General features: G+C 43.4%; 1 protein-coding gene across 1 annotated transcript; it reads right to left on the reverse strand.

The window, feature by feature from the left end:
• Positions 1-12669: 12669 nt before the first annotated feature.
• Positions 12670-13360, reverse strand: LOC132639396 (uncharacterized). The gene is made up of 2 exons (XM_060355845.1): positions 12952-13360; positions 12670-12677 (listed from the first exon to the last, which is right to left on the reverse strand). Exons 1-2 carry the CDS (start codon positions 13358-13360, stop codon positions 12670-12672), a joined length of 417 nt encoding a protein of 138 aa, XP_060211828.1.

Consider the following 13360-nt stretch of genomic DNA (forward strand, 5'->3'; position numbering starts at 1 on the left):
TTTTTTGACTAGCACTGCCTTTGTATTTTGTAATAGTACATTGATCTTTTGACAAAAAAAAAAATAAAAAAAAAAATAAATAAATAAAAAAAAAAAAAAATATATATATATATATAGTGCAAATTAATAATGTCAAAAAAAAAGTGCACCCCGTATTAAAAAATCAAACAATATTCATGTAATTTTCAAAGTATCTCATTAAGTCAATAATGATGGATTCATTGCCACGTGCGTATTCGTAGCAAACACTAATATAATAAAGTTTTAAATACGAAGCACAAACTACAATATTATATTAATCGTGTTTTGAACATAGTATATTGACAAAATCAAACAATAGATAAAAAAAAAAAGTGAATCCCATATTAAAAAAAAAATATAATGTTAAAAAAAAAGTGTTGGCTTTATATTCGTAGTAAACACTAATATAATAAAGTTTTAGATACGGAGCACAAACTACAATGTTATATTAATCGTGTTTTGAACATAGTATATGTATATATATTATATGCATAAAAATAGTACAAACTAATAATGTCAAAAAAAAAAGTGCACCCCATAAAGGGTGGACCTCATACTAAACAACATCAAGCAATATATAAAAAAAAAAAAAGTGTTAGCCTGAGATCTAATCTAGTTTATATTAGCCTGAGATCTAATCTAGTTATTAAACTGTTGTATTTGCTATTCCGCCATGTCATTTATTTGTTATGTTCACTAAAATAAATATACTTAAAATATTTATATTTTAAAATAAGATAGAATTTAATTACTTTTTTATTTATAATTTAATTACTTTTTTATTTAGAATTTAATTACTTTTTTATTTTTATTCTTACTCTAATAAATGTGAAAAGAGCTTAATGTCATAAAAAAAAATATATCAAATGGAGATCAAATAATGAATAAGGTAAATTGGTCAAATTATAATTTTAATTGACGTTTTCTTAAAAAACCATGCAAAAGACAACATGACAAGTAAAATGAGCTAAACCGAGAATATTTACCAAAAATTAAAAAATATTATTTCTTCGTTTAAATAGAAAATCAATTTCTACTTTGTTTCGTTTTAAACATGTAAAATTAATTTAATAATTTGAATTAGAATTATCCAAATCAAAATTTGATAAAAAATAATAAGTATTTTACACCTTTAAATTAATCGAATTAAAATTGAAAGTATCAACTGATGCTTAAATATTACTATTGTTTTATCTCAAAGAGAAAAAAATAGTTTCCTTTTAAACAAGTCTTCTCTTTTAAAAAATATTAATAAATTTACCGATTTTGTATTCGTAGCAAACATTAATATAATAAAATTTTAGATACGGAACACAAACTACAATGTTATATTAATCGTGTTTTGAACATAATATATACTCTCTCTCTCTCTCTCTCTCTCTCTCTCTCTATATATATATATATATATATATATATATATAAAATCATTATTCAAAGACAACTACATACACATAAATGCACTATAATCTAAAGTGTTGGGCCCGTACTGCCGTCTAGTATATATTAAAAGTGGGAGTTGATAGTGTACGAGGGAGGGACGAACAGGGGCAATTCTGGAATATCAATGTGAATTGTACAGTGCAATTGGGCCCAGTTCATTAAATAATTTCATGGTTGTTTGTCAATTATACCCTTAACCTACACCATCTATTCAATTTTATCTTTTAGGGCAAAGTGGTAATTTAATTACTTCATCATGTTCCTCTCTAAACACGTGCATTCCACTTTCAAATGATATATTTGTCTTTCTCCCTCCTTCCCTTCTCTTTGTGACTCTCCATTCATCTCTCTTTTCTTGAATTTTAAATTTTATCAACTTCTTCATCCGATGGCCATCTTTCAAAGTGTTGTATACGGTAAAAACCGGTTATGAGGCAAACTGGTGGAACGAGGAACTGGCGGAAGAAAGGAATGAGAATGTGCCGGATACTATTCGCCCTTGACCGGGAGAACGCTTGGACCGGAGCTAAGCGGGCGACACCGACTGATCTGCCTTCTTCGTCATTGAAACGGCCAAGTCCGGCGACCTGAGCATTCGTGGCCGTTGGTCCGTATAGCTGTTGGCCCGCATAGCCGTTGGGCCGTTGCATGCGAGCTACGCGCCAGTAGCGTCCTGTCATGGTCAACTACCAACCATGCGTGTGTCAGACGGCGCCGTCAGTCTAATCCTACCAAATCCGTTCAGAGCTGTCCTTATTACTATTATTTTATTAATTCACATTGTATGAAACCCATGGAGGTCACGCTATAAATAGAGCACATCCCCCTCCTTTGTAAGGGTTGACTCCTTTACTTTCTAAGAACATTTGCAATAGAAAAATCCATATTTACGATCTCTCTATCTAAATATCTGATTCGGCCGTGATCATTTGTCTCCATTTTATTGTGCGTCTACCACCAAGTGTCCCACATTGTTTATAAACGTTTATATTCATAGCAAATTGTCATCATTAGCCGTTTTGTTGAAGAACTCTCATATACATATCTTCTCTATCTAACACACATCAAGACCCAAGCACATATCCTATACCTACTCACAAATTTAATTGATTATCCGAATTCGGGGTAAACAGTTTGGCGCCCACCGTGGGGCTAGGATAATAGTGATCTTTGGTCTTGATTTCTATCATATTCATCAAAACCAAAAACATCTGAAAACGGACTAAATGGTCGACATCGAACAATCCGGCCATGTCAACAACACCGAGATTGTGGCGGAAAATGAAGGCAGCGGACTACGGGGATTGCCAAATCCCGCTGACCCGAACCTCGTCGATTCGAGGGAAGGGCTCAACCGGCAAAATACCGTGGACCAGGAGAATGCCGCCCCACCGGCCACTGATCCTCTAAATACTCACAATTCCGTTACGCTGTCACGGACCTGGGGCCGGAGAGAACCGGACGCACCAAACGACGGTGTTAACTTACGTTTAATTTTTGAAATGTTGCAGGAACAAAGAGCGGCAATCGCCGAGCAAGGAATAACAATTTCCCAGCTGCAGAGCGGAAAAGGTGAAGCAGAGCCGGAAAAGGCAAAGGGTACTGCCGAAATCGGAAGAAATGAGGCGCGAATGGTTGAGAGCGACGGCTCCGGAGCAGCCTCCTCTACCGAGGTTCTAAAGATGCTCGAAACTTTGTCGAAACGGGTAGACTCAACCAAGAAGAGGGTCGAGACATACAATTCTAGGGTGGACCAGATACCGGGGGCTCCACCTTTGCTGAAGGGGCCGAATTCAAAAAGGTACATCCAAAGGTCTTTTCCTCCGAGTGCAGCCCCGAAACTGATCCCGAAGAGGTTCAAAATGCCTGATATACAGAAGTATGACGGCACAACGGACCCGCACGAGCACGTGACCTCATATACCTGTGCCATAAAGGGAAATGATATGGAGGAAGATGAGATTGAGTCAGTGTTGTTGAAAAATTTGGGGAAACTCTGTCGAAGGGGGCGTTGACGTGGTATGACCACCTACCCGAGCATTCGATCACTTCTTTCGAAATGCTCGACGATGCCTTCGTAACGGCTCATGCCGGTGCCAAAAAGGTGCAGGCCCGCAAGACCGATATCTTCCGAATAACCCAAAGGGACGATGAGTTACTGCGGGAGTTCGTCAACCGGTTCCAGAGGGAACGGATGGAACTCCCCCCGGTTCCAGAAGAATAGGCTGCACAAGCTTTCACAAAGGGGCTCAACATGCTAAGTTCAACTGCTTCGGCCAAATTGAAAGAAAATTTGTTGGAATACGAGGTTGTGACATGGGACGATGTCCATAACCGGTATGAATCGAAGATTCAGGTGGAGGATGATCAGTTCGAGCTCCCCCCGGTCCCTGTAAAAATGGATAGAAGTTTTGAAAAGCCAAAGAAGGGTTATGAAGCAAAGGCCGAATCGTCGAGGGAAAGGTTTCGGCCATACTCCCGTTCGGAGAGACAAAATTTTAGGTTGGAAAAGTCAAGGGAAAGCCCGAGTCGTTTCTCGGGTCGGGGTAGCAAGCAGGTCGAACGACCGACGAGTAGCCGGGGGCTCTCGTTTAGGAGTGATGCCGGAAGTTCTGCCGGTAATAAGGGCCCACCGAAGATTTCGAAGTACAACTTCAACGTTAGTACTTCAGGCCTCGTCTCGGCTATCGGCCGCATCCCAGACGTGACATGGCCGAAACCGCTAAGGTCGGATCCAGGCCAACGGGATCCGAACGTGGTGTGTGAGTATCACGGAACCCATGGCCATAAAACCGAGGATTGTCGCCAGTTGAGAGAAGAGGTAGCCCGCTTATTGAAAAACGGTCATCTCCGAGATCTGCTGAGCGAGCGAGCCAAAAATCATTACAAGGAAAGGGAAGCTCATTGAAGGGCCGAGCCGGTCGAACACTAGCATACAATCAACATGATAGTTGGGGGTATTGACGCCCCTCGGGGGCCGGTAATGAAACGGACAAAGGTTTCTATTGTTCGTGAAAAGCGCATCCGAGACCATTCAACCGGGGGCTCTATTTTCTTCAATGACGAAGACGCGGAAGGCATCATTCAACCGCACAATGATGCATTGGTGATTTCTATACTTATCTTTAAAACTAAGGTTAAACGTATTTTGGTTGACCCAGGTAGCTCGGCCAACATCATCCAATGGAGAGTGGTCGAACAGCTAGGGCTGCTCAATCGAATCATATCGGTGGCTCGGGTACTCAGCGGGTTCAATATGGCTAGCGAAACCACGAAGGGAGAGATCTCGTTGCCCGTGAACGTGGATGGCACCATTCAACAAATGGTGTTCTATGTGATCGAAGGGGACATGAAGTATAATGCATTATTGGGCAGACCCTGGATACATAGCATGAGGGCAGTACCCTCAACACTGCATCAGTTGCTGAAATTCCCCACCCCGGAAGGGGTGAAAACCATCCGAGGTGAGCAGCCCGCAGCAAAGGAAATGTTCGCAATAGAGGAGGCGGCGCCCCGGCCCAAGGAGCCGGCTCAAGAGGAAAAGGATGTAACCGGAGGGGAGGTCCCCCAATAGCAACCAAAGTATACCAGGCCAGATCCAGTGCATGAAGAGGATGATTTCGGGGTACCCAGATCTTTTGTCATGCCGGATGACTCGGATGCGACCAAGTCAACCGTAGAGGAGCTGGAGCAGATCATCCTGTTCGAGTACTTACCGGACAGAAAGGTATACCTGGGCACGGGGCTTACCCGGGAGCTCAGGCGCAAATTAATTGAGTTTCTTCGAGCTAACGCCGATTGCTTTGCATGGTCGCATATAGATATGACAGGTATATCACCGGAAATAGCATCTCACAAGCTCAGCTTGGACGGTAAGTTTCCTCCGGTGAAGCAAAAAAGAAGGCCCATGGCAGAGCCAAAACACGCCTTCGTAAAAGACGAGGTAACAAAGTTTTTAAAAATAGGTTCCATCCGGGAGGTGAAATACCCGGATTGGCTTGCTAACGTGGTGGTGGTGCCATAAAAGGTAATAAATTTTGAATGTGTGTCGATTATAAGGATTTAAACAAGGCATACCCGAAGGATTCATTTCCATTGCCTCACATCGATAGAATGATCGATGCGACGGCCAGACATGAAATGTTAAGTTTTCTTGATACTTACTCCGGGTATAACGAAATCCGGATGCACCCGGAGGATCAAGAGAAAACATCCTTCATCACCCGTTATGGGACTTACTGTTATAACGTCATGCCTTTCGGATTAAAAAATGCTGGTGCAACTTACCAACGCCTAGTTAATGGAATGTTCGAAGAACAAATAGGGAAAACGATGGAAGTTTATGTTGACGATATGGTTGTTAAGTCCCTGGAAACAGAGGACCATTTAAAGCATTTGCAGGAAACCTTTGATGTGCTTCGCAGATACAACATGAAGCTCAACCCGGAGAAATGTGCCTTCGGGGTAAGGTCCGGTAAATTTCTGGGTTTCGTGGTGTCAAACCGGGGAATCGAAATCAATCCGGACAAGATCAAGGCCATCGAGGATATCGAGGTTGTGAACAACATAAAAGGTGTGCAGAAGCTCACCGGAAGGATAGCGGCGCTGAGTCGCTTCATATCGAGGTCCTCGGACAAGAGTCACCGTTTCTTCTCTTTGCTCAGGAAGAGGAACGACTTCGTTTGGACACCGGAGTGCCAAGAAGCTCTACGAGAGTTGAAGAGGTCCTTGTCTAGCCCCCCGTTGCTGCACACACCGAAGGCCGACGAGCTGCTTTTCCTCTACCTAGCTATCTCCAAAGTGGCGGTTAGTGGCATTTTGGTCCGAGAAGAATCAGGTACGCAATTCCCTATCTATTACATGAGTAGAGCTTTGGGGGATGCGGAGACCCGTTACCCACATTTGGAAAAATTGGTATTAGCACTGGTAAGCGCTTCCAGAAAGCTCAAACCTTATTTTCAATGCCACCTCATATGTGTAGTAACCACTTACCCTTTGAAAAACATCATGCATAAACCGGAGTTGTCAGGTAGGTTAACAAAATGGGCTATAGAAATTAGCGGTTACGATATCGAGTATAAACCTCGAACGGCCATCAAATCCCAAATCTTGGCCAATTTTGTGGCAGACTTTGCCCCAGCTATGGTCCCCGAGGTCGAAAAGGAACATTTGCTGACCTTGGGAAAGACCACGGGCATTTGGTCTCTACACACGGATGGGGCCTCGAATCGTAGAGGTTCCGGACTAGGGATTGTCCTTAGGACCCCGGCCGGGGATGTCATTCGACAATCCGTTAGAACTGCTAAATTGACTAACAATGAAGCTGAGTATGAGACTATGATTGCAGGTTTGGAATTGGCTCGAAGTATGGGAGCCGAAATAATCGAGGCAAAGTGCGACTCGCTCTTGGTCGCAAACCAGGTGAACGGCGTATTCGAAGTCAAGGACGAACGGATGCAGAGATACCTCGAAAAAACCCAAGTGGTGCTTCATCAATTTAATGAATGGACCATGCAGAACATACCGAGGGAGCAGAACAGCGAAGCCGATGCATTAGCAAATTTGGGATCCTCAGTCGAGGGGGAGGAAATCAACCCCGGGGCAACGGTGCACTTATCGAACACGGCCATAGAAAGCGGACACGCTGAAATATACACAATGGGATTAACTTGGGATTGGCTCAATAAGTACATTGACTACTTGCGTGATGGTAAGCTCCCAAGTGACCCGAAGGAATCACGGACACTACAGACTAAGGCCGCCCGTTTTTGCTTGGTGGACGGCCAATTGTATCGACGCTCTTTCCTTGGTCCCCTGGCTAAGTGTTTGGGCCCCGGCGAAACGGAGTACGTGATGAGGGAGATACACGAGGGAACCTGCGGAAACCACTCCGGTGCAGAAGCTCTGGTTCGAAAGATTATCAGGGCCGGTTATTACTGGAACCGGATGGACGAAGACTCGAAAAGTTTTGTCCGAAAATGTGACGGGTGTCAGAAGCATGCTCCGATGATTCACCAACCCAGGGAGTTGCTGCATTCAGTTATCTCACCTTGTCCTTTCATGAAGTGGGGAATGGACATTGTGGGTCCGTTACCTCGGGCACCAGGTAAGGCCCGTTTCGTTTTGTTTATGACTGACTATTTTTCTATGTGGGTTGAAGCACAGGCCTTTGAAAAAATCAGAGAGAAAGAAGTCATCAACTTCATATGGGATCACATCATCTGCCGTTTCGGCATCCCCACCGAGATAACTTGTGATAATGGTCCTCAGTTCGTGGGCGCCAAAGTCAACAATTTTTTCGAGGGATTGAAGATCAAGAAAATCGTGTCAACCCTGTATCACCCATGCGCAAACGGACAGGCAGAATCCACGAACAAAACGGTAATCCAAAATCTGAGGAAAAGACTTGAAACATCAAAGCACCATTGGAGGGAAGTATTGCCGGAGGTGCTGTAGGCTTACAGAACCACGTCCAAATCGAGCACGGGGGAAACCCCATTCTCTTTGGTCTACGGGGTCGAAGCCCTTATCCCCGTGGAGGTTGGCGAACCGACCCTCCGTTTCAGGTACACCACTGAGGAGTCAAACGAGGAGGCCATGAAGCTCGACCTCACAGATGAACTACGCGAAAGCGCGTCGGTCCGCATAGCGGCCCAAAAACAGAGAATGGAAAGATACTACAATCGAAGAGCCAACTTTCGACATTTCCAAGTTGGGGACTTAGTTCTTCGAAAAGTTACCTTGCACACCAAAAACCCCAACGAGAGAAAGCTGGGTCCGAACTGGGAAGGCCCGTACAAGGTAACCGGCATAACGGGCAAAGGATCATACCAATTGGAGTCCATGGATGGGCAACGCCTGCGTAACAACTGGAACGTGGCTCATCTGAAAAGATACTACTGCTAAGGTACGACCTCCCCGTATTCTCTTATTAACCTTTCTCTTTTGCAGGGAGTCAAGAACGGGATAAAATTAGATTTTAGGCCTGAAAACACGTGTTGCACTCTTTTCCTTAGTATGGTTTTGTCCCGAAATGGGTTTTCCGACAAGGTTTTTAACGAGGCAACAAGTACAACGTGTTACTCGACAAAAATGAAAGACCAGCGCCCGGAAATCCGAGGTCACACCCTCCGATTGGGGACTTAATAGCACTCACCCGACCTTGCAGCTCGGATAAGCGCTAGGGGAATACCATGCCCGCACCGAAGATGACCCCGGTCAAAGAAGATGAGGAAACTCAACATTTGCTATGGTAAAACTAAGGCCCGGCCATCGGCCATAGCCTTCGATGTAAGGACCAAACGATCATAATGAATCGTGTCCCATTTAGCATTTGCTACGGCAAAACTAAGGCCCGGCCACCGGCCATAGCCTTCGATGTAAGGACCAAACGATCATAATGAATCGTGTCCCATTTAACATTTGCTACGGCAAAACTAAGGCCCGGCCACCGGCCATAGCTGTTACATCCAACATTTTTGCATGTCCAAAAAAAAATTGAGATAACTTGACTTGTAATGAATGAGGCCATATTTGGACCTTACTTGGTATGAATGTGTCGGATATGAATACATTGGTGTGGAATTACGAAAGGAGGCCAAGGGAAAAATTGGAATTTTGGAAACTAGTTTCGGGAATTACAAAATGTGATCCATACGTCATTGGGCCAAAATAGTGGAATGAAAAATTAAGGCCCAATTGTTAAGGGTGGCCGGCCATAGCCCATTAAGAGGAGCCCAAGCCCAAGTTTTAATTAAAGACATGTGGTAATTAAATAAATAAGGGACCATGTGTCATTCTCATTCAAGAAATTTCAAGAAAAAAAAAAAGTTGAGAGCAAATAAAGGGCCAAGGTTTCGGCCAAGAAAAAAAAAATTAGGAGAAAAAAATTGTGTTCACCAATCTTTGATCCAAAAATACAAATCTTCTTGTATCTCTACTAAGTGCAAGATTCTCTACAAAGTGACATAATTATTTTGGCAAGAAAGTAGTCTTGGTGGCAAGTGAAGAACTTGAAGAAAAGGTAAGAATCAATTCATTTTCTTATGTTATGAAGTTTGGTTTATGTTGTAGTAGGTAGAAATGAGTAGAATTTATGAAAATATGGAAGTTTGTAAAGTGGGTGTGTTTGTATGAAAGTGGCCGTGTGTATGTTGATGTATTGGTATAATGAGTTGAAATTTTGGTGTTGTATTCTAGTTGTGGTTATGATGGAATTTATATTGGAAATGAAAGTTGAATGAATTAGTGGAAGTTGGAAAATTTAGTGTGTGGTCGTGTGATGTAGGAGTTTGAAATGAAAATGGATTTGTTGTATTTAGTATGTTAATGGTGTGATTGTGAAATGAATGGAAGAATAATGACTTTAGTTGTTATGGAAGAATGGTTGTTAAGTTGTTGTAGGAAATTATGCAAATTTATTGTCACTTATGTAAATATGGAAATGAAAGTATTAAGAGGCAAATTATGGTTGTCATGGATGAATTTGAAAGATAGAAATATATCATGAACGTGTTTGCTAAAAGATTGGAAGTTGTGGGTGAATTATGCCTTTGGTAGGAAACTTGTATATTGTGTATACTTTATGTATATTTGGTGAAAACGATATGATATGCATTTGAATCATGTTGTAGTGATCTTGATGAGTGATGAATATGAAAATAATAAGTTTGGTTTGGAAGTGTAAGGTCGGAATGAAAGATGTTACGTTATGACGGAAAGATGGCAAATTGTGCCATATTATGTGTTTTGAGATACTTGTTGTCATTATGGATATTGTTGTTGGGTTGTGTTGATTGTTTGGCTGTGTTTAACTTTTGGGGATGTTATATGTATAGGGGAAATGCTGCCGAAATTTCGGTAGGCAAGTATGTATTAAGTTTGGAGTCTTAAAGTTTGAAATTAACAATTGGTAAACTTGACAATTTCTAGATTTTGGACGAAATTGGAATTGAAGCCAAGCGAGCGTATGGCGCAATCGAGGTATGTAAAGCCTACCCCTTCCTTCTTAGGCATGTTCTGAACATAATAGGATCGGCCACGAGCCTTAAATACGACTTCGTTCCCCGGAATCCGAGATGGAAACCCGCTCCAATTCCTTCAGCGAGACTGAACCACTTTTCTTATAATTTGTCCCTAAAGTGAAATTTTGTATGAAACCTTCCTAAACGAAGTCGGATTACTCCCAAATGATTATGGATGACCTCTTAAGGTCTATTATCAGTAATTTACGTATGTCGCCTCGAGTTGGTCCGAGGTGGGCCCACGGAGCCCCGATACCTATTGTATGATCTAAATTGTCTCATTTCTGTCTGACTTTCACAAGTAACATCTGGACTATCATTCTGATCACGATATGACTACTTTTCATATAAATCTTACAAAATGGCTTTGATATCTGGAAATCTGATTCTGGTAAAAATCTATCGTGCCTTCCCAAGCAGGATATAGGCGCATATTATGAATGCTATCCGAATACTCTGATTTGACTCGCCATTTGGCCTACTTCAGTTTGATTGAGTCGGTATAACGATCTGTATGTATGTGGTTCCTCATTAATCTGTTCGCGAATGTCTCAATGCTTCCTTTCACCGGATCCCGGGCCGGTTTATATCGTGCGGATGGGCCGCCGAGTCCCTTGTCGGGGGCCGGGTCCCATGTATGAATTCCGAAGTATGATGTGTCCGGTTCCGGGGTACTGTGGTATATGTCGTTCCCGGTTACCGTGTATATGTTACGAAGTATGATGTGTCCGGTTTCCCGGCGTGTGATCTGTCCCCGGGGTTACCGTGGTTATGATATGATGTGTTATGTGACGGAGATGTTCGAAGATATGAAATCTTCTAAAATATGATATGTTGTGGCGCCAGAGGCAGGAGTGGCGACCACGTTCCTGTGCTCTATTATGATTCTGTCTGTCTGATTGGATTGTGATTCCGCCTGTCCGTATGGATTGTGATTCTGCCCGTCCGTCTGGACCATAATTCTGTCCGTCCGTTTGATCTATGGTTCTGTCCGTTATACTTCTGTGCTTCCGGTTCATGTTATGATTATGTTTGTTATGTTTCTGCTTTACATACTCGGTACATTTTTCGTACTAACCCCCGGTTCTTCGGGGGCTGCGCTACATGCCCGCAGGTACAGACGCACCTGAAGATACGCCGCCAGTCTAGGGCTCAGATTCTGCTATTTTGGAGAGCTCCTTTGATCCGGAGCGTGTACTTTTGGTATATATCTTCTGACATCTGTACATTCTGTACGTATGGTAATTCTGGGTACGGCGGGGTCCTGTCCCGTCATATGACTTTGTATGTCTGTTAGAGGCCTGTAGATATGTTTGTGGGTTAGGGTCTTTCTGTACGGATGTGTGTATATGTTATGTTTGGGGCGACCCCATTCGCCGCGGCGGCCGGTCCGCATATGTTGCTTTGTTGGCCGGTGTGGCCTTTGTTGGTATTTTCTGTGCGCAGGGTTATTTTGGATAGTCTGTAAAACAAAGGAAACTCTACCAAAAAAATTTCTGGAATATAGCCTTGACGGCTTCTGTTTTATACTTCAATGCGTTTGGTAACATTCGAGATAGCATTGGATAGATGTGTTTGGGTGCCCAGATCGGGTACTAGTCACGGCCTACGGGGTTGGGTCGTGACAATAGCCTTCGATGTAAGGACCAAACGATCATAACGAATCGTGTCCCGTTGTGTATTTGCTACAGCAAAGGTAGAAGGAATTAAAATTCTCATATGTACAAACATTTTGCAAACACAAAGTTATCAAAAGCTTGGATAGCAAAATCTTGGGTGTCTTTCTGTTAAAAGGACTTTGCCCCGATGGTAACCGCCGTATTCTGGCACTGCCTCATTCACATACTCTATACCGAGGATTGTGCCCGAAATTCAATAAAGGCAACAAGGTCACAATGATCCGAGCCAAAATTCGACAAACTCCCCTAAACGGGGACTGCTACATCAAAAATTCTGCCAAGGCTGAAAAAATACCGACCCTAAAGGAAATGCCTATCGTAAGTCGGAGACGTCTGAACTTATGAAGCATCGGATAAGTCCCACGGGCACGGTGAATTAACGACTACGGGACGACTTGTCCTAAAACAAACCAACGGTCATGGAAAAAATAATAGCAAACATTCAAACGAAGAAACAGGAAAAAGACATTCTTTATATATACAAGGGATGCTTTTTACATCAAAAATCAAAATCCTACAAAGGCAAAAAACAAAAATAAAAGACGAAGCACAAGCCCTATGCTATCCGGCATGACTAGAGGTGGATGAGTGCTCGGACTCGGTCCGCTTGGAGTCGTCTGACTCGGACCCGAGAGCACGGTTTGCTTTCTCCTCCATCCTGTTGGCTTCGAGTATCAGGGCCAGAAGATCCGAAAGGCCGTGCTCAATTTGCTCGAGGGTGATCCGCCGAGACTTCCACTTCTCATACTCGGCGACAATAGCAGTATGAGCCTCGGCCGCCTCCACACTTTTCCAGGTTTCCTCCAAATCGGCCTCAGCCTTGGCCAGTTTGGCTTCCAGATCAACCCGGTTCTCCTCAAGGATACTTCTCCTACGGGTGGCCGCCTCTAGCTCGGCCTTAAGGCCGTCATTGGCAATAACCGCCTCCTCGAGCTCAGCTCTTAGACCTTCACATATCCGAGACCGCTCCTCGGCTTTCTCCTCGAACACCCTCCTGCGCTCGTTGAACAAACCAGCCTCGGACTCGAGCCGCCGGTTCCTCTCGGCCAAGCCCGTAGCATCAGCCTTCATCGAGTCCAGTTCCCCCCGGAGGCGGGAAACCATGGTCTCAAGCTCATCTAGCCTCAAGGAAAACTGGGATTTATCCCGGCTAAGGCCGATCTTGTCAGCCTCAAGGCTCCGGTTATAATCGGTCAT

The sequence above is a fragment of the Lycium barbarum genome, chromosome 5 (genome assembly GCF_019175385.1).
Source record: "Lycium barbarum isolate Lr01 chromosome 5, ASM1917538v2, whole genome shotgun sequence".
NCBI classification, from domain to species: domain Eukaryota; kingdom Viridiplantae; phylum Streptophyta; class Magnoliopsida; order Solanales; family Solanaceae; genus Lycium; species Lycium barbarum.

Excerpts from the sequence above, each read along its gene's own strand:
- LOC132639396 (XM_060355845.1), bottom strand. The coding sequence starts at position 13,360 with ATGACCGATTATAACCGGAGCCTTGAGGCTGACAAGATCGGCCTTAGC.